This window comes from Pinus tabuliformis, chromosome X, assembly GCF_031772625.1.
Source record: "Pinus tabuliformis cultivar Carrire ecotype Pingquan chromosome X, CPIR1, whole genome shotgun sequence".
Taxonomy (NCBI): domain Eukaryota; kingdom Viridiplantae; phylum Streptophyta; class Pinopsida; order Pinales; family Pinaceae; genus Pinus; species Pinus tabuliformis.
In genome coordinates this window covers 960595685-960622562 of record NC_142308.1, presented here as the reverse complement: position 1 = coordinate 960622562, position 26878 = coordinate 960595685, and the positions used below count along the sequence as shown (strand labels likewise).

Here is a 26878-nt window from a genome sequence, read left to right as displayed (position 1 = left end):
ATTTTTTAATATTTTTAAATTTATTGGTATTATGTTGTTATATAAGTTGTATTTTTTGATATATTTTTTTTAGTAAATTTTATTTTAAATTTGATATAAATTCTTTAAAATCTCATATATAATTTTTTTAATATTTATAAATTTGTATAAAAATTTAAAAAAAAAAGTCTCATTGAAGATTGAGTTCATCCCGTTTCGAACCAGTAAGTGTGATTCATCTTCGATAAATGTGGTTATTTATAAATTTATTAATATTATATTATAATTTTTTAAACATATTTTTAAATAAATTTATTTTAATTTTAATAAAAATTTCTTAAAATTATATTTATTGATGTATTAAAAACACATTTTTTAAATAACAAAAAATTATAATTACACCTAACATTATAACGCTAAATTACAACCCAATTAAATCAAAATTAAAAAAATTAAACAATTCGATTCTAAAATGGCGTTATCTATGGACCATACCTGCGTTATCTATGGACCATAGCTGTGAAAAAGTATACATGAAAGTGAGATGGACCATAACAATGGACCATAGTTGTGAAAGGCACACATGGACAGAGCGAGCCTACATTTATTGGGTGGGAGGAAAATAATTGGAGTGAGTTGTTGTTATCACAATCGTTGAAAATGTACAAATGAACATTTGCCCAATACAGGGTGGGAGTGGCCCTCATACATACAACTCGATTGGATCTCAAGACGAAACTGGACCTCTGAAATCCAACTTTCTTAAACAACATCCTGAACATGCAATGTTTCCTGCATCCCCTCCACTGATGGGAACTCCACAGGCTGTTCTGAGTAGGGACAAATTGATTACATTTCAAAACAACATATAAATTCCTAGACTCTTCCTCTTTTTCTGACAGATCATCTCTTCCCTCCTGTTTCCACCTCATAAATATAGAATCGGTCCAGCGGGTGGGCTGGTTTTTTGGGATTCTTGACTTAATTACTCCTGTCCATAAAACAGGAACTCCAAACAATAATTTAGAAAAGACAAAGTTTATGACTAGAATTGAGATTTAAAGTTAATAGAACAGTACTGAATTCCTGCTACCTGTCAACTCCACAGGAAAGATTACCTGGGCAGATGTTAGGTATTACCTACCATCCACATATCAGGTGGGCTGACAAATCCCAAATTCATGATAACCACCACCAGCTATCCTCAGTTTTACAATCTAATATAAATTCATCATAACAACCAGTGCAGTGAATTGTAGTATAAATCTGTATATACTGTTAAATTTAAAAGTTACATATTCCAGTGTATATATAACAGTGTATATTCTGATCTCTATAGAATTTCATATATTGCCCTGAGATGTATATTGTCTGTCCTACTTGTAGATGTGTTCCAATTGTTTGTCCCCAGGCCTTCTAGTTTTATATTCAGATAATTACATCTAACGTGCAGAGAAACAATATCCACTTGCAACAATTTATTAAATGTTTTTATATATCTTTAAATTTAATGTTGTATATTCAGTTATATGTGTGAGGGATGTAGTTGTATATCACTTACTTGCTTATAAATGGGGTAGTTTAAAGTTTTAGGTTTGATTTTTCAGTAATTTTTATTGTTTAAAATATGTGTTTTTAAGTGTATAAATAAATTAAATGATTTGAAAAAATTTAAGAGTATTAGAATTGTCAAAATACACAATTTAAAGTTGTGATTCCAATAAATTCTGATTAGATTTCAAATTGATAAAAAATATAATCAAGAAAAAACTAAAAAATAGAAAGTTAGAAAATATTCCCTCATATATAAATTCCATCATTACTTTGAAATAGTTGCATTTGATTTGGTAACACCCTAATATTTGAAAAACCAGTGTTGTAGTTTACACATAAAAACACAAATAGTACCACAAATTCTTACTAGATTTCTAACAAAATTAAAAATCTAGTTTTATAGTTTACACATAAAAACACAAATAATACCACAAATTCTTACTAAATTTCTAAACAAAATTGATCACAATATAGCCCAGAAAAAACCAAAACTAGAAAGTTAAACTAATATTCTCTTATATATGTTCCTTTGGAATAGTTGCATGTAATTTGGTTTGTTCGTTTGGAATAGTTGCATATAATTTGGTAACCCCATTATGTTTAGAAAACCAATTTTGTAATTTACAGATAAAAAAAACACAAATAATATCACAGATTCACAAGTTAACCTGTAACAACTTTACTTTGGAATATCTGCATGTGACTTGGTAACCAAACAAGTTTTGTAGTGTGCACATTAAAAGACATATCACAAAAAAACAAATAGTATCACAAAAAACAAATAGTATCACAAAAATCAATACAAATAGTATCACAAAAAACAACATATGATGAGATTTTCTTTCCCCGTTGTAATTCCAAAAAACCATCATTAATGGGTTTTTGATATTTACTAAGGGGTTTCCAGGCGAGATCCTCTGTTAATAAATTTTTCAGTTTTGAGTTTCTAAATTCTTCGAGTGTCTAATAGATTTAAGTGAAGATATAACCATGGATTTTAAGGTGGTTTAAAAAAATGCTTTAGTTGCCTGCTTTAAAAAATGCTCTAAGGATTTTAACCTGGTTTAAAAAATGCTTTAATAAGTGAGACCAGTCTGCAGCATTTCTAGAGAATATTTGCTATCAGTTTCCAAATTCTGCAAAGCTTGCAGGCCTAGCTAAGCAGAAAATCTAGTCTATTGCAATTTAGCAGGCCAATAGTTAGTGATGTCCTCATACACGATTGAGGGTAAGGTAAACAAGAAAACATTCAGTCCTGATTCGAAGGGAATGGACTCGAAGCTGCAAGGAGATCAGAAACACATTCCCATAGATTGGTGGTTTGAGGATGTGTGTATGTTGGATATCAACCATTTTGTCAGAACAATTGCAGCAATCAAGTCCAAGGGAGCCAGGCCAGACTTGATAGGCGCCATAATTACTCACTACGCCTTAAAATGCCTACCAGGGCTTGAGCGAGAACAGGAAGTACCTGCAAATCTGCTGCAAGACGATGCAAATGGCAGGAAAATTGGGAACAGGACTGAAAATGGAGGAAGCGAGAGTTTCTCTAGTATGCAGCGCAGAAACAAATTTACCCTCGAAACCCTGATAAGCATTCTGCCAGCAGAGAGGGATGCTGTTTCTTGCAGCTTTCTCTTGCGTCTCCTTCGCGTGGCAAACATTCTGGGAGTGGATTCCCTGTACAAAATTGAACTGGAGAAAAGGATAGGCCCTCAATTGGAGCAGGCAACTCTTTCTGACTTGCTGATTCCATCTTTTTCTCATACATCTGATACTCTGTTTGATGTTCAATTAGTGTACCGTCTGGTTAAACGTTTCTTGGCTGAAGATGAAAACAGGGCTAATGCAGCCCCTGCTGCTGGAAGATCCATGGGGACTTCCAGGTTGCCCACCTCAATGGTGAGAGTGGCCAAGTTGATGGACAGCTACCTTGCTGAAATAGCTTACGATGTCAACCTCGATGTTTCGAGCTTTGAAGCATTGGCTGACAGTCTTCCATGTGATGCTCGGACCTGTGACGATGGTTTGTACAGGGCCATAGACACCTATCTCAAGGTAAGTATACATTGTCCTCTGCGTCCAATTTTCCAAGAGGTTTTAATAAATTTTATGGATTGATGTTTTGCATTTTCGGACAAAACCCCGATCCCCCAGGTCATAAATTTTGATACAATGTCCAACGGCAATAGCTTTCTGCACTTAAGACACATTATTAGGTCAATTGAGAATGGTGTTTGTGTGAAGCTTATGATAAAGATATTTTATTTCCAATATAGTCATTTATTTTTATTTTTTTAATTAAACTGAACATGTAATATTAATATGTATTAATATTAATATTAATATGTATTATATGAATATTAGTTATGGTGTTTTGGGTATATGATATTTGCTTGTAGTATTGTAATAAAATTCTGATTATTTTAAAAATCGCATTTTTAAAATAGAGTTGAATCTCCATAGAAGTGAAAGTTAAAAATCTTGTTACATGTTTTTTTTAAATGTATATATTTAACTCGTATGAAGAAATGTCTATAGACATCAAAATACTTACTTCATGATGCATCTCACGTTGTTAATTTAAAAAAATCATAAAAATTAACTAAATTCTAATTTTATTATTATTATGAAAAAATTAATATATGAGTTAAAGAAAAAAACAAGATTCTTAATCATAGATATTTATTCCTAATTTCCCATAGAGATTCTTAATATATAAATAAGTTTTGTTAGGAAAATCATAACTCATCACAAACTAATTTTTTTTACATATATTTTATTTTAATTAAATTATATATATTTTTAATTAAATTGAAAAATAAAATAGACATAATTACCTTTAACATAAATTCTAAAGCTCTATCTTAAATATTTCTAAAAATATTTTGTGAATATTCCGTGAGGTTAAATTCTTACCACCCATTTATTAATTATTATCAATTAAAATTATAAATGTAATTATAGAATAAAAATATATATTTATAAAAGAAAATCCATAAAATAATTTTCTTATAATTATTATTTAGGGTCGAGGTGGCAAATTTGCATGGAAGGCCAAAAATGGTAGGAATCCGTCAATTTTTTTTTTCAAAAAATCTGGAAGTAAGAGTATTTGATGGTAGAAATGGATTCAGCAGGGACACCCAAAATCTTGAAGTTTGATAATTGTAACCTACGTTTACAACTAAGGGATTTTATCAAAATCTTGGTCGATTTTCCAAACAAATTTGAAACCTAATTAAACTACAACTTATTATTTTATTTAAATATGAATGTTATATGCTAAAAAATCTCTATAAAAATTTATTTAGAAAAGGAAAAAAGATATCTCACATAATGAAATTCTCTTAGTTTATTCTACTCAATTATTAGTTTTCATTAACTTACCCCCAAAAAAAAAAAAGTTAGTGTTGTGATATCAATTCAAAATTTTCTTGATTCAAATAATTTGATAAAAGCTTGAGTAAGTTTTGAAAATTTTTTCCTTTACTTAGAAGGGTTAGTCTAAGAGAGACTTTAGGATTCAAGTTGAATTTCAATTTTAATTTCTTAAAATTTGAAACAACTTAGAGTAAGACTAAGAATAAGTGTTTTCTCCTAAAAGATTATAATTTCAAATTTAAAAAAGTTAAAAAAGAGTAAAGTATATATGCCTTTGTAAGAGCCTTTTCACAAAAAAATATTAACATTTGAATTACAATCTCTTTATATATATATGTAACGGAGAGAAAAACATGAATATCCATTTTAAACTTAAAGCACTTTGTTTAAATTTATATAAAAATTGTTATCCATACTTCAACCTTCTCTCCTTTCATTAGTGATACATTAACTTCTTTCCATCCTCGACTTCAAATAGAATTGAATTCTAGATTTGTTGTTTTCTTAAATAACAAAACCCATTAGTATTTAGGAAAATAATCAAAGATTCAATACTTCTAAACATGCACAACCCGCTTAAAACACTTTGTTTAAACCTTTATAGAAACGTTTGCCCATACCTCATCCTTCTCTCCTCTCCCTTCATTCCTGATATATTAGCTTCTTTCCATCCTTGACTTCAAATTTAATTGAATTCTGGATTTATTATTTTCTTAAATAACAAGACCCATTGACATTTAGAAAAATAATCAAAGATTCCGTATTTTTGCAAATATGCACAACCCACCCAACCTCCTCTCCTATTTATATTTAAAGTATTTCCAACTCTTTATGCCATCTAATTAACCAATATTGGAAAAACTTCCAATGATACCTTCCACATAATAGACCTCTTATCAATCCTTGTTTTTTTACTTTCATATCCATTCATTCATGAATTGTGGAGCCATAACCCGTTGATTCATACGCTGAAGAACCAACCTCGGTTCGAGCGAATCCATATGTGGTTTGCCAATTGGGGAAGGTGGCAAAGTATCACTTCTATCTTTATTCATTTTTCCTTAGTTAATTTCTATAAGTTTTTACATGATAAAACTGGACCATGGTGATAGATGTTTTTCTAGCCCCCATCTTCTAGCTTTTTTGGGTTTATAGATATCTTTTTCTATTTAACTAAGGGGACATCTTCTTTCTCCTTTCTTTTATTCATAAAAGGTTGAGCTACTTGTTTTCTCTTTCTTCCTAAATTCATTCAACAATGCAAGCTAGCGATTACTAATACTTGTGAATTATTTCTAACACTAACTAACTTACGCAATGTGAATCTACCTCCTCAACAAATCCATTTGTAGTACTATTTTGTCACTTTGTTTCTATCTTTTTAGCAGAGCCTTGAAGCTAGTTCTTAAACTTGTAATCATTTGGATTTAACTAAAAGCATGGCCACTTGACTCCATCATCCAAAGGGATAACCTTAAAAGGAAGTGTTTGAAGAATTCTACCTTCCTAATCTTCCTCTATTTTATTGAAAAAGATGTTTTTATTTTGATTTACTTTCCTACTTATTGTACTAGAAGTCCAATATTTTTCTTTAATTATTTGTCTCTCTTACCATTTTTTTTCCAAAAAATATGATATATTTTATAAAAAAATTCCAAATAATATGATATATTCTATAAAGAGCAAGGATATCCCTTTTATAATTCTTTTCTGGTTAGATCCTCCTACTGTGATCAACCCCTTATGTACTAATAAAAGTAGAGAAAAAGATATTAAACATCTTTATGGTAGCACCTAAAAAAAGGTAAAGAATTGAGAAGCTAATTCATTAGTTAGAAAGGGAAATGAGATTAAAGAAAAACTTTCCCTGATCCAATTCACTGTTTACATATTCATCCTTATATGAATGGAAAAAATCTCGTGTATCATCTATTTTAGGATTTTGATAAATTTAACTTTAATACCATGGTTGACCTATCATTTTATTTAATCAAATGTAGACCTTCCTCTACATTTCCCTGAATTGATTACATATTCACCCTTATATGAATGAAAAAACAAGCCTCCTATATCATAGGATTTTGCTAGATTTAGCTTTTAATTCCATGATTGACCTATTATTTCATTTAATAAAATGCAGGCCTTCTTGTGCAACCTCTTATGTAAAATCCCAAATTGCTCTCGCAAGATAGAGATTAACACTACCTTTTCTAACCTAGTGGCCATTACCTTTGAAATGATTTTCCCGTTAAAGTCAAATTCCAGAGTACAAACTGAAACTGAAGTACAACCAGCGAGAATCTTCAATGCAAATGAATGTGACAAAAACGTCCCTTACCTGAGTACCAATTACTCCAAATGGCGCTGCGCCCATAGATTTCATTTATATTTTATGTCCTGATTATGATAAAATTGCTCCTGCTTAATAGATTTAATTTTGTCAGTTGCTGATTTTGGTTTAACAGACTCATTCAGGAATCTCTGAGGTGGAGAGGAGAAGACTCTGTAGATTAATGGACTGTCAGAAGCTCTCGGCTGATGCATGTTTTCATGCCGCTCAGAATGAACGGCTTCCCATCCGAACAGTAGTCCATGTTCTTTTCAGCGAGCAGATGAGGCTTAAAAATGCTAAAGATGTGGAAGAAACAACACGAAGAGGACCAGGGGAGCAGGGGCAATGCCAATCACATGGGTGCAACACAGGAAACAATCCTTCCCAGATAGAAAGTGACTATATTCACAATGATTCTTCCATGTATTCGGAAATCCAGAAAATAAGAGAAGATTTTGCCAAGCTTCGGCATTTCTGCATTATGATGCAGCAGCAGGTGGATAAAATCTGCAAGCAAAAGAGCAGTTTCCCCTGGAGTAATGGCTGGAAGAAGCTCGCCAGGATCAGTAACCAGTTTCAGTCCTCCAAAAATAGAAATTCTGTCGTGAGAGAGGAACAGTCCAGTGTGGCAGATGATGTTTCAGTTGAGACTCCTCGGCCAGCCCAAGCCCAAATGCCACAAACTCGTTATAAGGGAACACGGAGGAGACATTCATTGTCATGAAATTATTTTCTTCTTCTCTGAACATTCAAAGCATTGGTGAGGCATAACAAACATTCTTAGAATTCTCCTTATTTTGAAATGTATTGCAGATTTAAGTTCTGCTCGGATTGATATGTTGACTGGCTCAGCGATACATGGGTTTGCCCAAATATTGCCAGCAAGAAGGTGAATTTGTCCACTGCACATGTTAGGGACAGTGTCTTAAATTATTTGCAAGTCTTTAATATCAATGTACAATCTGTTACATTATTTGCAGGTACCTAATACAATTTCAGTTGCTTGAATATTTGTTTTTTGCTTGGAAGATCATTGTGTTGACATAATACAATTTAAGTTAGTTTGAGGGATCTTCCACTCTTCTTTGCTCCCCAACCTGTAAAATTATTGAAATCTCACTCACAACAGCTTGTTTGGTGCCTGTAAAAGAGATAATCTTATGAACATGACAAAGTGAGTACCTATACAATAAATAATACATGCATTGGCAAGGGTTTGAGAGTTAGATTTTGCATTGCGTAACTTCGTTCTTCCCCATTTCATTATAAGGTTAGACTCCTTGGATATTTTTTTGCTCGAGCTAAGTTTAGAAGGAAAAGTAGTCATGGTCAGTTGTACCTGAAAATATGCTCATTTTGAAAGATTAAAAAACAAAGTTTACGCAGTATGAGACTTTTTCTGTAAGAACCCCATGCATTAGGGTTTCTTTGGCTTACATCATAAATAAAAATTATTTGATTTATCTATTTCAAGAAGTTTGGTATTGGTTGCGTTTTTGGTTTAAAACGTTGTTTTAAGTTCCACATATATAATTTATTTTCTAAAATGTTTAAAAATGATCAAGGTATAAATTTTAAACTAAAATAGTATTTACAATAATAAAATTACACAAGATAATTCTTATCTTTGCTAACATTAATCCCAAGTATAGATATAAGATAGTTCACTTTTAGAATCTTTTCTCTAAGTAATTATACTTTTTATACAAAATAGAGGCTAGAAGGTGAAGTCATTTAATGTCCTAGAACCCTTCAACTTCCTTTGACTAGTAAATATAATGTTAATTGTTTGTATACCTAAGTCCCTTTACTTCTTCAATTTGGTCAATATCGTATTTGCATTTAAAGAGCTATGTAAATGATGTGGTTTAGAAGGGCCTAAATTACACTCAAGTCACGTTGAAGCCTTCTTTAATCCCTTTCTAACTTTGTAATAAAGAAACTAAATATGCATTTTCCTCTAGCTAGTTCTTTCATGCTATCTTTCACCACAAGATTGTCCAAATAAGTGAATAATGTTGATGATTCTATGTAAATTTTGTTTATATTTAACATTACTCTATAAAAGTCTTTCTAGACTAGCAACATGCCATTATGGATTTCCAATTCACACTAAAGAAGTTGTGTGTCATATCTTGATGTCATATGATACTTCACTTGGTGTTTCAAAGGTTCAATTTCTTTCTAACACTTCTCTAGTTCCTTGGCCATTGTCATAGCATTTGATTCATTTTCTTTTGATGTGGAAACCCCCACCATGGGCATTTCTAATGGATCCATATCCTCTAAGTCCATTACTTTGGTATACATATTTTTAGTTATGACCCAATTTATGGCTCTTTTCCTCTTTTTGTAGGTCTATTAAACTCCCTATTCCTTATTTTTATAACATGTAAATAGTTCTAGTTAAGCTACTTCATATCCTATTGGTTGTGCTTCTCTTATAAAGAGTTGAAAACTTGGATCGTGCAAGCTTAAGATGAGAACTCCTTCTTTTCCATAAATTCAAAAAAAAAAATCCCAAATGTTGTCTATATTTCATTTATGGGGATGTCTTTTCTTTTTACCTCTAGAACCTTAGTATTTGTAGCTCTTTGAGATGATATAGTAGTTACTAATCTTCGAGTTGATCCAAATTGGATCATTATATTGTTTGACATCCTCGCGATGCTTTTAGAGTGGGAAAAGGTGGAGGAACCAACACACAAGACCAATTTTATTGGTGGGACCCAGTTTCATAAATTGGGGCCCGAAACTTTACAGGAACATTTTGAGGCATAAAACGATGTTTTTTGGTGTTAAAACTTTGTTGATTTAGCGAAACACCATTTTTTCCTATTCTGCACACATAGATCTTTGCAACGAGACAACCATCACCTTAATCAGATTCCATATGCAAAAGTTGACATTTATGCATTTTCCACCATCATTTGAGAGGATGCCCCGCCAGCCCTAATTTCTCATGGAAAAGGGGCTAGTCACATGATCATGATGAAGAAAATCTAGAATATTCCATATTGTAACTCTAGTTAATATTTGAAGGAGTCAAACCGAACCAATAGTAGGTTATCAGGTTGTGTTAAACAAGGCCACTAGGAAGAAATGGGGTTCCATTTTTTCAAGTGCATTTTGTTCTATAGATGAGCAGAGTAGACGAGAGGGATAGGAAGAGAGCACACAAAGAAGATATGTGCATTGTAGAAGCTCATGGACCACAGACCTTTCTTATTTGTACATGCAGTAATTGTCTATTCATAAAGAGAGAGCAAAGTGACCTCACCTTTCAACTAGGTTTTCTCTCGAAATGGTTTCCCAGGATATATCTGTAGAAATTAATAGAAATTTGCTACTACTGATGAAATCAAACAGAAATCAAGAGATTACAAATTTCCTGTACTATTCTACAGAAAGGAAATCACAGTTTAAAAACACATGCAATGACATGCAACCATAAAAAAAAAAAAAAACCAATGATTTTATACGGGAACCCAATTGGGAAAAACCCCTCTGTTTCTTTTAATTAATCATATGAGAATGAGAAACTATTACAATGTGTTACTTCAAATCTAAAGCACACCTTGCACTATAAGCCTCTTCTCATGCTGACTATTTTTCTATAGCCAACACTTAGTCAATTCAAAGCCCCAACTTCCTCCTATTTCCTTGTGCAATCTTTGAGGAAATTAGCTCCTAAAAGAAATGAATTTTCTCTTATTTTCTTGTGAAATTCCCAAGGAACAATTCACATGCTCAATAGCTAATCCTGTACACTCAACTAGTATACAATTGATAATTACAATGTGCCTTTTCCTCCACTCCAGCTAGGTAATTCAAATTCCATTCTAGGTCATTTTTAGTTGATTAACTAGTTTAACTAAGAGATCATTGAGTTAATAACAATTCTACTACTAAACTAACCTTCAACTAACTCAACTAACCTTCAACTAACGCAACTAAGGACTTGGGCTCAGTTAATGTTAGAAATTGTAGCAAGAAAGGCTAAATTTGACTTGTGCCTTAGTCAAATTGAGTAATTCAATTTTTCACATCAGCAGGATGGATTTTAGTTAGCTAGAGTGACATGGTCTTGTCTCCTAGTTAGATGAGTAAATTTGAGTTTGTAGGAAGAGTAGAGTTGTGCATGTAGTGATTTCTAAAACCTAGCAATCTAGTTCAGTTATTTTCAGTTGAACTCAGTTAACTGAGTTCAAGTCATTAGTTGAGTCAGTTGAAGGTCAATTGAGTAGTATAATTATTGTTAACTCAGTGATATCTTAGTTGAACTAGTCAATCAGCTAAAAATAACCCAGACATGCATGGAATTTGAATCGCCTAGCTAGAATGGAGGAAAAGGCACATTGTAATTATCAATTGTATACTAGTTGAGTGTACAAGCTTGGCATTGATGCAAGTGATCAATTCCTTGGGGTTTACGCAAGGAAATAGGGAATTCCTGTATTATTTAGGAGCTCAATTTATCTTGAATTGCGCAAGGAAATAGGAGGAAGTTGGGGCCTTGAATTGGCTAAGTGTTGGCCAGAGCATGACAGTAAGCAGAAGAACATGTTTACAGTGCAGGGTGTGCTTCAAATTCGAAGCAATACATTGTAATAGTTTCTCATTCTAATATGATTAATGAAAAGCAACAGAGGGGTTTTTCCCAGTTTGGTTCCCTTATAAAACATTTTGTTCTTGTGGTTTTAATGGTTGCATGTCACTGCATGTGTTTCTAAATTGTAATTTCCATTCTACATAATAGTAGAGGAAATTTGTAATCTCTTGATTTCAATTTGATTTCATCAATAGTAGAAAATTTCTATTAATTTCTACATTATATCAAAGTGAAGATCACACTAGAAACCTCTCAATAAATTTTCTCCTTTGGAAATTTCAATTTGCAGATTTAGTGAAGTAGGTTTTCTTCCGTGCGGGAAAATGTCTTTCAACAGATTGAGATTGGAGTATGCCCTGGAGGGAACCTCAAATTTCATAGCTTGGAAGGACAAGATGGAAGCAGTGCTCAATGATAATGATGTGCTGGAGTACACCAAAACTGACATTCCAAATCCAACAGTATCAGATGCACAACAATTAGCCTAGTGGAAGAAGGATGTCACAAAATCCAGGAGGATCATCCTGGAGGTTGTGAGAGACCACATAGTCTCGAATTTACATGGAAAAGAGACTCCATTTTCTATGTAGAAGACCCTCATGGAGTTATTCGAACATGGTAGTGATGCCAGGAAATTGGCATTGAGGGACAAACTTTGAAACATATGCATGCAGAAAGGTGAAACCACTCCACATTACCTCTCCAGGTTCACATAGTGTTGAGATGAGCTTGGAGGAGTTGGAGAAAATATTCCTTCTTCAGAACTAGTGAGCCTATCTCTCCTAGGCCTTCCAAAATCTTAGCACAGCTACTAAGACTCTTTAAATGGAAGGGACAAATCGCTAAATTGGGAGAGATTGTGGTCTGACCTGGTGTAGGAAGAAATTCAACAAAACACTAAAGATGGCTTAACATCCAAATCTTAGGAAGAGAATTTTAACTTGGTTGGGAAGGGCAAGAAAGGCAAAGGCAAGAAGGACCAAATAAAACAATGGCAAGAAGAAGGAATTAAGCAAGATAAAATATTTTCACTACCCTGAATTCAGACACTATGCAACAAAGTGTTTGCACAAGAAGCCTTTAGGAGGAGCATGAGGTAAAACACTTGCCTCACAATTCAAATTATAATTCACTTTGATTGCATGTATGGAAAACATGGTAAGAGGGAGTGAGTGGTACTTAGATTATGTTGCCTCGTATCATATGATAGGAAACAATAAATTCTTCACTAGCTTAAAGGAAAAGGATAAAAAATTGCACACAAAATTTGGAGATGATCAGAGGTATAGTACCTAAGGTATTGGTATTGTAACCTTTAAGAGGGAGTCAGGCTCCCATCTTCACCTGAAAAATGTAATTTATGTGCCTGGGCTGAAGAAAAATTTGATTTAAGTCGCTATATTGAAGGAAAAAGGTTATGAGGTGGTGTTCAGTAAGGGAAAATATTTTTTGAAGCATGTTTCTATTGTACAAGTGAAACATAATGGAGTTAGAGTGAAAAATCTCTACAAGATAGCGGTAGATTTCACCATGGATGCAACTATACCTCCAGGAGTGAGGTGGCGCGATGTAGAGCCTTAGTCCTAGAGTTGCAAATATTTGGGCAGGGTCCATAGGAGAGGAGGAACAGTTGCAATATACTCTTCTCATGGATCATTACCCTTATTACAGGGGCCCACAGTATTCAGTAGCAGAAGGATCAGTGTTAGTTGGTGCAATAAGATGTTAAGGAACATAGAGATATGTTGATAGCAATGTAGGAGGCATAATGCAGAATAAAAAAGAGTGCAGTTTTCCCAGTAGACAGTTACAGAGACATGGGTGATTCAGTAGTTTGGATGCTTCTCAGTTGCAGGTGTTGTAGTAGAAACAAAAACAGTGAGAGGGAGTTGTGTTACAATACATTCCACTAGAGCATGATTGGGATTGTGCAAAATCCTTTTCTTTCTACGACGGATTGTTAGAAATTGTAGCAAGAAAGGCTAAATTTGACTGGTGACCCTTGCTACAGGGGCCCACAGTATTCAGTAGCAGAAGGATCAGTGTTAGTTGGTGCAGTAATATGTTAAGGAACATAGAGAAATGTTGATAGCAATGTAGGAGGCATAATGCAGAATAAAAAAGAGTGCAGTTTTCCCAGTAGACAGTTACAGAGACACGGGTGATTCAGTAGTTTGGATGCTTCTCAGTTGCAGGTGTTGTAGTAGAAACAAAAACAGTGAGAGGGAGTTGTGTTACAATACATTCCACTAGAGCATGATTGGGATTGTGCAAAATCCTTTTCTTTCTACGACGGATTGTTAGAAATTGTAGCAAGAAAGGCTAAATTTGACTTGTGACTTAGTCAAATTGAGTAATTCAATTTTCCACATCAGCAAGATGGCTTGGATTTTAGTTAGCTAAAGTGACATGGTCTTGTCTCCTAGTTAAATTAGTAAATTTGAGTTTGTAGGCTAAAAGTAGAGTTGTACATGTAGTGATTATTAAAATTTAGCAATCTAGTTCAGTTATTTTCAGTTGAACTCACTTAATTGAGCTCAAGTCATTAGTTGAGTCAGTTGAAGATTAGTTGAGTAGTATAACTGTTGTAAACTCAATGATATCTTAGTTAATCTAGTCAATCAACTAAAAATAGCCTAGACATGCATGGAAATCAAATCGCCTAGCTGGAGTAGAGGAAAAGGCACATTGTAATTATCAATCGTATACTAGTTGAGTGTAGAGGCTTTGCATTGATGTTGGTGATCAATTCCTTGGGATTTGCGCAAGAAAATAGGGAATTCCCCTATTATTTAGGAGCTCAATTTCTCCTAATTGTGCAAGGAAATAGGAGGAAGTTAGGGCCTTGAATTGGATAAGTGTTGGCTAGAGCATGACAATATGTAGGAGAATAGGTTTACAGTGCAGGGTGTACTTTAGATTCAAAGCAAGACATTGTATTAGTTTCTCATTCTCATTTGATTAATGAAAAACAATGGAGGGGTTTTTCCTAGTTGGGTTCCCTTGTAAAATCATTGTGTTCTTATGGTTTTAATGGTTGCATGTCATTGTATGTGTTTCTAAATTATGATTTCCTTTCTGTAGAATAACAGAGCAAACTTGTAATCTCTTTATTTCAGTTCAATTTCATCAGTAGTAAAAAATTTCTATTACTTTCTTCAATTAATTGAGTTCAACTAGAAATAATTGAACTAGATTGCTAAATTTTAGCAATCACTACATGCACAACTTTACTACAAGCCTCTAACTCGAATTTATTGTGTTAATTAGTAGACAAGGCCATGTCACTCTAGCTAACTGCCATCCAAGTCATCTAGCTAATGTGGAAAACCGAATTACTAAATTTGACTAAGGAACAAGTCAAATTTAGCCTTTCTTGCTACAATTTCTAACAATATCTTGTGTCAATTGTGGTTTATGAGTTTAATTTTCATGCATACGTAATGAATAGTAATTTACAGATCCAAAAATATAAAGAGAAATAAATCTCATAGTGTAGATTTCATTTTTTTCCCATAGGAAAATCTGAGCAGATCAACCCCAAAGAGGATCTTTTAAAGCCCGTCGGCCAAACTAGCAGGGCCTAACCCCAAGGGCATCGAGGAGAATTGACCCTGTGACCTCCCGATCGGTGAGGTACTTAACAACGGGGACTCAACCAGTTGAGCTAACCCTTGGGACTCATGGTGTAGATTTCATATTTAATTATAATTATCATATATGTTGTGACAAACTATCTAATAGAATATCCACAATAGTTCATGCTCATATTAGTATGAGAGTAGGTTTCTTTGGGTATATTATGGGGAGTTGTAGGGGATCTATATTGGATAAGCCAAAATCCATAAAACACCAATCCTGAGCGATGAATATTTGAATCACCCTCCTAATCCTATAGAGGATATGTTTTCACAACTAAAAGCACAAGTTGTAGATATAATTTGTAATGTAAATCTCCTAATGGTCACCTTGACCAATAACGTCAAGCTATTTGGAGAAGATGGGGGTTTTAAAGTAGAGGTTTGATCAAAGGGGAGATTATGAGATTGGGAAGAAATCAAGAAGGATCTGAAGAAAGAACTTGAAAAGGGTCAACCCAATTCGGGTGTTGTGAACCATTCATTGTTATGTTCAAAATGGAAGCAAAGGTTAATATCTGTAGGATGAATAAATGAAATAATGAAGAAAACAAGAAACTCAACAGCCAAGACACGAAACTGAATAAGAAACTGAATTGGAATTAACAATGAATCTCTGCATTACATTTCATGGGCATTTGATAGTTTTATATCACCAACTATTGTTACATAACTAATTATTCGGTATACAATTGTCTATTTACATATTAACTAAAGTTACTAATTCGTTGTCAAACTAACAAACTCCACCTTGACAACAATTTTCCCATTCATCATCTTTCCTGCAAGCCAAGAGAAGCTAAACACCACCGCAACTTCTCTACTGTAACTGGCTTTGTGAATATGTCTGCACAATTTTCTCGTGTATGGACCTTTTTAAGAGCTACTTTTCCGCCATCGATCACATGTCTCAGAAAATGATACCTTACATCAATGTGCTTGGTTCTGCTGTGATAGGCAGGGTTTGTAGCCAAGTGAATAGCACTTTGACTGTCACAAAGTACATTCACTTTCTCCTGCGTTCTTCCAATTTCATCGAGCAGACCCTTTAACCAGATTGCTTCTTTACTAGCATCTGAAGCAGCAATATATTCGGCTTCGGTAGTGGACAATGCAACTGTTTCTTGAAGCTTTGACATCCAACTAATTGCTCCACCTGCAAGAGTAAAGACATAACCTGTAGTAGATCTTCTTTTGTCCAAATCACCTGCATAGTCAGCATCTACATATCCGCAGACTGATCCTTCACTACCATTAAAGACGATGCAATGGCCACTTGTGCCTGTTAGATATCGAAGCACCCATTTCACTACTTGCCAATGTTCTTTACCTGGATTTTCCATGAACCTGCTGACAACTCCAACTGCATGTGAAATGTCAGGTCTTGTAGATACCATCGCATACATTAAGTTGCCTACAGCGTTTGCATATGGTACATGAGATATATACTGCTTTTCTTCATCAGCTCTAGGACTCAAAACCGAAGAAAGCTTAAAATGGGAAGCTAAAGGAACATTAACAGGTTTCACATTATTCATAGAGAACTTTTCAAGTACCTTCTCCACATACTTCTGCTGTGACAACCAAAGCTTACCATTTTTCCTATCTCTGTGTATCTCCATGCCCAAGATATGTTTTGCTACTCCAAGATCCTTCATATCAAACGTCCTAGAGAGTTGAGCCTTTAACCTGTTGATCTCTTCCATGCTTTTGCTTGCAATAAGCATATCGTCAACATACAAAGCTAAGATAATGAATATGCCATTGAAACTTTTGAAGTACACACAATGATCATACTCACTTCTTATAAAGTTCTAGCTCACCATGAAGGAATCAAACTTCTTGTACCATTGTCTGGGAGACTGCCTCAGACCATACAATGATTTCCTGAGCTTGCAAACTAATCTTCTGCTGCGACATCGTACAAAACCTTCTGGTTGTTCCATATATATCTCTTCGTTCAAATCACCATGTAGAAAAACTATTTTAACATCTAACTGTTCTAACTCAAGAATAAGCAACGCAGTTAGTGCCAACACAGTACGTATAGAAACAAGTTTTACAACTGGAGAAAAAATCTCATGAAAGTCTATACCTTCAACCTGAGAATACCCTTTTGCTACCAGTCGCGCCTTATACCTTTCAATACTACCATCAACTTTCCGTTTCAGCTTGAAGACCCATTTACATCTAACAACACTTCTCCCTTCAGGAAGCTCTACAAGATCCCAGGTATTGTTCTTGGCTAAGGAGTCCATTTCTTCTTCCATAACCATTTTCCATTTCTCGCTATCTGTATCATCTACTACTTCCTGATAACAAGAAGGTTCCCCATCTTCAGTAATCAAAGCAAAATATGAAGCAGAATCTTCATACCTTTTGGGAGTTTTCCTTTCCCTTGTAGACCTTCTCAGAGCAACTGGTTGCTGAACTGGTTCAAAAACTTGCACTGGTTCAGAAGCTTCAATGGCTTCCTTTGTGTCTTCAACACATTTTTCTCCAGAAGTCTCTCCTTCCTTTCGACTGTCACCGAAAGGTCTAGCCTCCAACTGAACTCGTTGACTCGGCGATACCTGTTCCTGTTCAATTCTTTCAACATTTGATTTTAACAAAGAGGATTCATCAAATGTTACATCTCTACTAATGACTATCTTCCGTAATGTAGGATCCCACAACCTATATCCTTTCACTGCATAGTCATACCCAACAAAGACATAACATTTCGACTTTGGATCTAATTTTGAACACTGATTTTTCGGAATAAGAGAATAAGCATCACAGCCAAATATCCTCAAATGAGAATAGTCACAAGATTGACCTGTCCAAACTTCTTCAGGAACTTTACAATCAATTGCTACTGAAGGTGATCTGTTAACTAAATAACAAGCAGTAGATACTGCTTCTGCCCACAACTCCTTTTGCAAGTTAGCATTGCTGATCATGCTTCTGGCTCTTTCCATAAGAGTCTGATTCATACGCTCAGCAACACCATTTTGCTGAGGAGTATAAACAGCAGTTTTGTGTCTAACAATGCCCTCATCCTTACAGTATTGTTCAAATTCAATAGAAGTGAACTCACCACCATTGTCAGTTCTTAGACATTTAATAGATTTGCCTGTTCTTTTCTCTACCATTACTTTAAATTGTTTAAAGACATTTAATACATCAGCTTTCCTTTTTAGCATATAGACCCAAACTCTATGGGAGTAATCATCAATGAACGTTAAAAAATACAATGCACCTCCATATGACACAACAGGGGAAGGCCCCCACAGATCAGAATGTATGTAGTCTAAAACATCTTTACTATTATGATTTCCAACTTTAAATCTCTATTTACACTGTTTTCCATACACACAATGTTTACAGAAATCTAAATTCAAGGATTTCAGACCTAGAAGAGATTTACGTTTCATCAGTATATGAAGACCTTTCTCGCTCATATGACCCAAACGCTGATGCCATAGATGAGTACCTGCTTCTTCCTTTTCTGACGCAACCGCTGCTTCACTGACCTGAGTACTTCCTTTTAACCTGTAAAGATTTCCGACCTTTTCTGCCTTCATAACCACAAGGGCTCCTTTAAAGACTTTCAAGACGCCATCCTGACCTGTAAACTTATAACCATATGAATCCAACACTCCCAAAGAGATTAAATTTTTCTTCAAATCAGGTACATGTCTAACACTAGTTAATGTCCTAATTGTGTTATCATACATCTTAATCCTGATATCTCCCATCCCAACAGTCTGACATGACACATTGTTACCCATAAACACAGAACTACCGTTTACATTTTCATACGAGGTAAACCAATTTCTATGTGGGCACATATGATGCGAAGCACCAGAGTCTAACAACCAGCTATCAAAACTCTGACAGACATTACATTCAGGTGAAGTTTCATCTATCATACATAATTCTTCAGTAGATAAAACTTCGTCTATCATACCTGAATCGACCTAATTTGCTTTGTTCTTTGGGTTTTCGGATTCCTTCCGTTTCCAACAGTCCTTCTTCAAGTGTCCAACTTTACCGCAGTTCCAACATTTTGCCTTACACTTCTTGCCCTTCGATTTCGACCTGGAAGACCCCCTTGGTTTTTCTCCTCTTTCCTTTGAGCGTCCTCTAGCGACCTTGGCTTCTAATGTAGCTGTTTCAGTGCTAGATTTCCTTCGTACTTCTTCAGACAGAAGAGCTCCCATGACTGATTCAAACTTCAAAGAATCAGCAGAGCTGAAACTGATTGAAGTTACGAAGTGATCCCATGATTCAGGCAGAGAACACAGCAAGGTTATGGCTTTATCTTCTTCCTGTATTTTGACTTCCATATCTGTTAATTGACAAATTAGTGTATTAAAAACATTCAAATGTTCTGCAACGCTTGAACCTTCTTTCATTCAAAGACTGTGTAACTGTCGTTTCAGATAAATTCTGTTAGTTAATGATTTTTTTCATATAGATATTTTCAAGTTTTTCCCACAATCCTGACGCTGTAGTCTCTTCAACAATGTTGAAGAGAACTTCATCCGCTAGGCATAACCGGATGGTACTGAGAGCTCGGGCATCCAAGTCCTCCCAGTCTGTAGTAGTCATGGTTGCAGGTTTCTTAGTTGCCCCATCCAATGCCTTGTGCAACCCTTGTTGCACAAGCAGATCCTTAACCTTCAGTTTCCAAAGAGAAAAATTGCTCTTTCCGGTGAATTTCTCCACCTCGAATTTCGCATTCGACATCTTGGCCATTTTTTTCTTCCTAGGGTTTCAGTCTTTCAACTAGGGTTTATATATATTTTTGTTTGTCTTGCTCAAAAAAAAACTTAAAAAAAAAAAAATTCCCCAATTCAGCAGAAAATCCTTTGTTTCCTTTCACCAATTTAATGGAAGAAACCCTTTGTTTTTTTTTCAATTTAAATGAAATCTTTCCTTCAATTTAAATAAAATCCACCCGTTACAAATTTCTGGAAAACTTGTGGGAAAAATTTCTCTCAAAATTTAACCAAAAAAAAATTACCCGGATCCACAAGCCAGGCCTCTGGCAGCACTTTCCTCCTCTCCTTCACGCAGGTAGATGGGCTGGCAGTGCAGACTGGTCACTTTTCACACAAACGCAGAAGGATTTCTCAAACAATGAGTTCTCCCTCACGCACAGGCAGATTTCTGAACCTCTTCTTCACGCAGGCAGGGAACCTCTCCTTCACGCAGGACACGCAGCAGCACCCTTTCTGCTCCAACACACAGACAGCAATTCACTCTGCCCCACAGCACTGGACAACAATTCACGCAGGACGCAGTAGCACCCTTTCTGCTCCAACACACATCACTCTGCCTTTCACGCAGGAGAAACAACGTTCTAATCTCTTCAAACGCAGGAGAAACAACGTTCTGGTCTTTACATACGCAGGTTCTGAACTCTTAACAGCGTTCCAGACAGCAATTCACGCAGAGAACACACTCTGGTATTTTCAACGCAACAAAGGGAAAAAACTGATCAACGCACAGCCGTAGATTCTGGGAGAAAAAAAATTGATCAACGCACAATGCAGACTCTGGGAGAAAAAAAAACTGATCAACGCACAGCCGCAGATTCTGGCCTCTTCTCAGCGCAGGTGGGTCTTCGCTTCACGCAGCAAATCGCAACGCACAGCACAGCCACAGATTCTGGCCTCTTCTCAGCGCAGGTCACGCCAGTTCTTACAGCGCAGATTCTCATAGCTTCTCACGCGGATAGAAAACAACAGCACCAATTCTTTACGCCTAGGCACACCGCCCTCGGAGCTCTGATACCACTTGTAGGATGAATAAGTGAAATAATGAAGAAAACAAGAAACTCAACAGCCAAGACACGAAACTGAATAAGAAACTGAATTGGAATTAACAATGAATCTCCGCATTACATTTCATGGGCATTTGATAGTTTTATATCACCAACTATCGTTACATAACTAATTATTCGGTATACAACTGTCTATTTACATTTTACCTAAAGTTACTAATTCGTTGTCAAACTAACAATATCAAGCCATATCAAGGTGAGATCAACACTATGAATCTAAATCATTGGTTGCATCAAGTAGAATTTTATTTCAATGTTCATCACATAGAGGAAGAATAGAAGATTTCATTAATGTGGCTAAAATTAGAAGACCGTGCCCTAACCTAGTGAGAAAGTCACATGGAGACCTTGAGGCTGGAGGGAGATCCTCCAGTGACTAAGTGGGAGGATTTTAAAACTCATAAAGTAACAATTTTACCCTATTAGGTATGCATAGGACCAATCAAGGAAAATTTTAGGGGCTAATATTCTCAAATGGTTTAATTTTCTGTCTTTTCCCAAAAAAAGATTCACCAATATCCATTTTTTCTAAAAATGCTTCGTGAAATTTTAAAGGATAAAATTATTTTACCTTAAAAATTGCCCAAATTTTATAGAGACTATATAAAATTATTAGAAATTTGAATATTTTTTAGAATATTTCCCCATAATTTTTACAATTTGCATATTAGGGACTAGTAAAATTCATTAAGGTTTATAAACTTTAAGACAAATTTTCATCCCTAAAATTTTCCCTAGGACTATTGGATTCAGTGGCACTAATTCAGGAAGAAGCAGGCGGTAGAGTGTACAACAGGACATGAGAAAAGTTAGAAATATGTCCATAATGCTGGGTATCTCCCCAAATAACCTATATGTACTCATCAAGTATCTAGGGGATCTACAAAGCCATATATGGAAGTAGGTGATGTTTCTCAAGCCCATATCGATGGACGAGGCTTGTGTATATGAACAATACCTAGAGAACATAGGCCCTAAAGAAAGGGAAATCAACTGGATTGAAGCAAAAGAGGCACCAAGATGCTTCTAAGGAGGGAAGAAGAAGTGGAAAAGGGGAAGGATAGAAAGGCAATAGGAAAAACACATTAGTGTAAACATCCCAACAACCACTACGACCACTCTAACATTGACATTCATATAGAGGATAAGTGTTGGAAGTTGCATCTAGACCTTAACGCAAAGAACAAAAAGAAATATAGGAAGGAGAAGAATATCATGACTAAAATTTCAATCTACTAGGTTGAAAGAAACCCGGAAGTGGATGAGAATATCGTTTGTACATCAGTGTAGAAGGAGGCAAATCTAAGTAGCCTTCAACTATATGAAGAGAATGAAAACACCATGATCTACCATATAAAGATATAGGCCAAGAAGAAAAACATTGATGCTATGTTTGACTTAGGAATCCATGTGAATCAAATTGCAGTAGAGCTAGTCAAGAAATTGGGATTGGATGTTTGTGATCATTCAAGGTCATGTCCATTAGAATGGGTAAATAAGGATGTAGAGATAAAGGTAACAAAATAGTGAAAAAACAGATTTTCTACCAATGTTTATTTTATTGATGAAGTATAACTAAATGTAGTTCCCCTTGATGTATGTGGAGTGGTGTTTAGAAGTCCCTATATGTACATGTACGATGAAATATTCATGTAGAGATCTAACCAATACTGGCTTGTCAAGGATGGAAAAATTTTCACCATCAACACACACAAAGGGAAGTCAAAAATTTCACTAGTAAGTGCCAACCAAGCCAAGAAACAGATTACTTCTATCAAGAAGTATGTTTTACTATTTTTAATAGAAAATCAGTTTTCAAAAGAGTAAGTAAGACCAAAGGCATCCATGGATGCATGATCTGTATCTTTTTACTTCAAAGAGGCATACAAAATTGCATTTAAAACGGCATGTAACCATAAGTTGCATACACATAAAAGAAGCAGAAATAAATCACAATCATAAGAAGAAAAGACACAAATAAGTTGATAACGGAGTTCACCCAGTGTGGGTTACATCTCTGGGCCCTGCTCTATGTGGGGAGGCCTTTTTCATTAATCTTCAGTGAAATCAAATTACATGCATGCACAAAAAGACACCTTATACCTCCACTTCCAGGGATGGACTGAAAATGCACACCTATGCTAAAGAAATGGACTGCACCGTTGAATTCTTGGCTAAACATCATGAAAAATGACTATAAACTCGACCCATTTCTACTTCGACCAAAATCTAGACCCTAGGAATCTCAAAGATTCCCCAAAGATTCCTTCCCATGGGTTGACTAAAACTTGGCTACCCAAATGACAAATCTAACCTCACCACTACACTCCTTGCAAGAAAATGAGTCAAATGAGTATAAACTTGTCCTATTTATGAGTTGGTATTTTTTTGGGCCTCATAGGAATCTTTTAGATTCCTCAAGATTCTACAAAAGAGAATATTCCTGCAAATATTCCCTCTATCTCATAATTCACGCCCCACTTAGGCTGGGTTCCCTCTGCTCTTGGTTTCGCATGCTCAGTCCTCCCGGCTCTGTTGGGTGTCGAATGAAATGTTTGAGGTTAAATAACATTTGGTGAGTGGGCATACCAAACCCTACCACCCTGACTCGCTAGTTGGTTCTTGGTTGTCAAAGCATGGGCATCCCATAGGTCACGGGTTCAAACCCACCCATATCAAATATTGGTTGGCACATTCTAAAATGGGCATGGCGGTTTGAATTGAAATGGTTGGCGGGTTGTGTTTTTATTGGGCGTGGGGTTGTGTGGGGCCGCTTGTGGGGCGGGTCGGCCAATGGTTGAGCAGATTCGATCCCTACTGGTCCCGATCATTTGTTTATGGTTGTTGGAATATATATATATATATATATATATATATATATATATATATATATATATATATATATATATATATAGTAGGTTTTAACCCCGTATAGAAATTACCTGCATACAAATTCTAAAACACAGAAAATAAACAATGCGAGAGCATAACACATAAAACACATATACATAGAGATTTTCCCCTGGATCCCAAAACCAAGACTACCAACTTGATTTTTCACTATGTTCCTTTCAATGTTACAATACAGATATATACATGCTGAAGCATCCAATACCATGGACCAAAAACCATCGTGCCCAAAACCATGTACGAAAACCATGCACAAAACCATACGTAGGTTCGCCCCACCTAATATAGGGTCCAACCCAACACACACACACACACACACACATAAAATTGGTTGGGGGTGTGGGTGGGCCCACCCATTTTTTTAAATAATTTTTTATTTTAAGTAACAAATTCAAAACCATCCGATGATTTTTTTTGGGTGACCAGAAATTTTAAGTAGGCAAAATTTTTTCCATTTCCGACCACTGGAAACCATCACCGTTAAGTGTCAATTTGTCTCCTCGTTAAATATTTCCAAATTTAGCCAAACCTATAGATTTGGCGAGCTTCCAAATTTAGCTAGCACTCCACTAAATTTAGTCAATGGGCCAAGTTAACCAAAAATTTGATTGGCCATAACTTTTGCATACGAATTCAGATTGAGGTGTCATTTGCATCGTTAGAAAGCTTGTGATGAGTTCTTCAATACGACCCTAGTTTCATTACAATTCGAGGACTTCGATTTTTGAGTCTTTCCTGAACCCTCTTTGATTTTTGAGCATTTCTGGGGCCATCTGGATCATTCCTACCAACTGAGGAGATTTTGGTCCTCCAAAATCATGAACACAATCTGTAATCTGCTATACTCCCTCATTTGCACCACAAGTTCCCTGATAGGCCACACTTCCTTCTCCTTTGCCTTTGTTCTTCGGAGTCATAACTGATGAACTGACACTTGTATCCTATGCAAAATTTTAGTACAACTCACAACATGCATGTTCAATTAAATGACCTATCATGATCCAAACAAACCCCATATTTTCCAGGAGTTTATAACACACTCTTTGGTCAAGTTTACATCAAAACCACAACAAAAACCAATACCCTAAAACATCAACAAAAGGCCCAAAAGATCACTATGTTGCATTCATAAGTGATTGCAAACACTTCATCACTTTTACAATCATGAACATGTGATTTACAAAATGCGGCCATGAAAAACTAATAAAACCATTTCTCACTTAACAAAGTGAATGGGTAATCTCCCTGTGGCTTATTTGCTTGTTGAACAACTTCACCAATTGGTTCCTTCATAGGTGTTTTATGGTCATGGAGTACCTAACATGCGGTTCTCTAATGTCCATCCTTGTTGTAGTGACTACAATGGTTCTTTCTTCTCCAAATATTTTATACTGTCTTGGAATGCTTATTCCTGGTGTGTCCTGATGAGGAGAACTTCCTGTGGAATCCTCACTATCACTAGAATGTGATGATGTGCTCACTTCATCTGTCGTTGGTTGGTCATTGGCTGTCTTGGAGCATTCTCCAACCTCCTTTTTGACATAAACAAGTCCTGAATAATGAAGCAATTCCTCCACTTTGATGGGATTCAAAATTCTCTGGCCATTAATGTCCAGGCCCTTTCCTTGATACCCAATTTTCTTCATCAATTTTGATCCAATTCCTATAGTATGTTTCTCGAAAGCAACAAAATCATCATCATAAAAATAACATGAAATTGAAGAATCACCTTTTACCTCAGGCTTGTTATGCTACAACTTTTCCAAGGCCTCCTCCTTAGCTTGTAACTTATGTTGTAACCTCTATTTCTCTTCCTTTGCTTCTTGTAGGAGTCTCCTTAGTTCAACATTCTCTGCTTGAATTCTTTGGTTGATATCCTTGAGATCTTGAGTCCATGAAATCTTTGGTTCCCTTTTCATCTTTGGCACAACATATATTTAAATCTTTGTCTCATCGCCTCAATAAAAAACTAAGTCAATAGGTCCATCTCTCGCAATTCTGAGGGCATCAATCTTCATCTCGTCACCTGAGTCAGATCCCAGGTCAATTGGTCCAACACCTTTAAATCCAACACTTGTGACTTTCTCATCATCCTCTGATATGAATTCTTGGTATTGTTGCAAAGTTGCGTCCATATTCTGCTTCTCGTTTCTGACATTCCTCTTTGGCCTCAATTCCAGATGCAATTTCCAACAATGCTCCTCATCATGCCCTTCTTTCTCACAATGAGTAAAAGAGGGATTTTCTTCCTTTCTCTTAGTTGTTGTTTTCCTCATTGAGTGATCACCTTGATCATGCTTCCCCCTGCTTTAAAGATGTACATCCTTCACACTAGCTTCATCAAGAGTTTTAGGTTCAAATAACAATAAGGAATGACACAAATAATTATGTAAAGAGCCAATGTATTTCATCAATTCTCAAGAGAGTCTAATGGAACATTCAATGCTAATTCTTGTTTTCTAAACTCCTCTATAAAATTTTGAACATTTTGACCTTTACTTTATTTCAAAGGTTTTCATTCCATCATGGCCTTTTGTCTGTAGCCCAATCGATAAAATTGTCCTCTTAAACTTAAAACAAACTCGAACCAACATGAAAGAAGTTGATGATTATTCTTACCACCTTTCTGCAGCTTT

The 26878-nt window shown here is 35.4% G+C and overlaps 1 protein-coding gene across 1 annotated transcript; it reads left to right on the top strand.

Moving 5' to 3' along the window:
• The first annotated feature begins 2383 nt into the window (after window positions 1–2383).
• On the top strand, window positions 2384–8222 carry LOC149142906 (root phototropism protein 3-like). The gene is made up of 2 exons (XM_089447919.1): window positions 2384–3591; window positions 7383–8222. Exons 1-2 carry the CDS (start codon window positions 2740–2742, stop codon window positions 7971–7973), a joined length of 1443 nt encoding a protein of 480 aa, XP_089304045.1. The 5' UTR covers window positions 2384–2739; the 3' UTR covers window positions 7974–8222.
• The last annotated feature ends 18656 nt before the right edge of the window (window positions 8223–26878 follow it).

What these genes read in the sequence shown, in the direction of transcription:
- LOC149142906 (XM_089447919.1), top strand. Translation starts at nt 2,740, where the DNA reads ATGTCCTCATACACGATTGAGGGTAAGGTAAACAAGAAAACATTCAGT. An exon ending in CCATAGACACCTATCTCAAG is followed by an intron (nt 3,592 to 7,382) that starts GTAAGTATACAT and finishes TTGGTTTAACAG; the next exon opens with ACTCATTCAGGAATCTCTGA.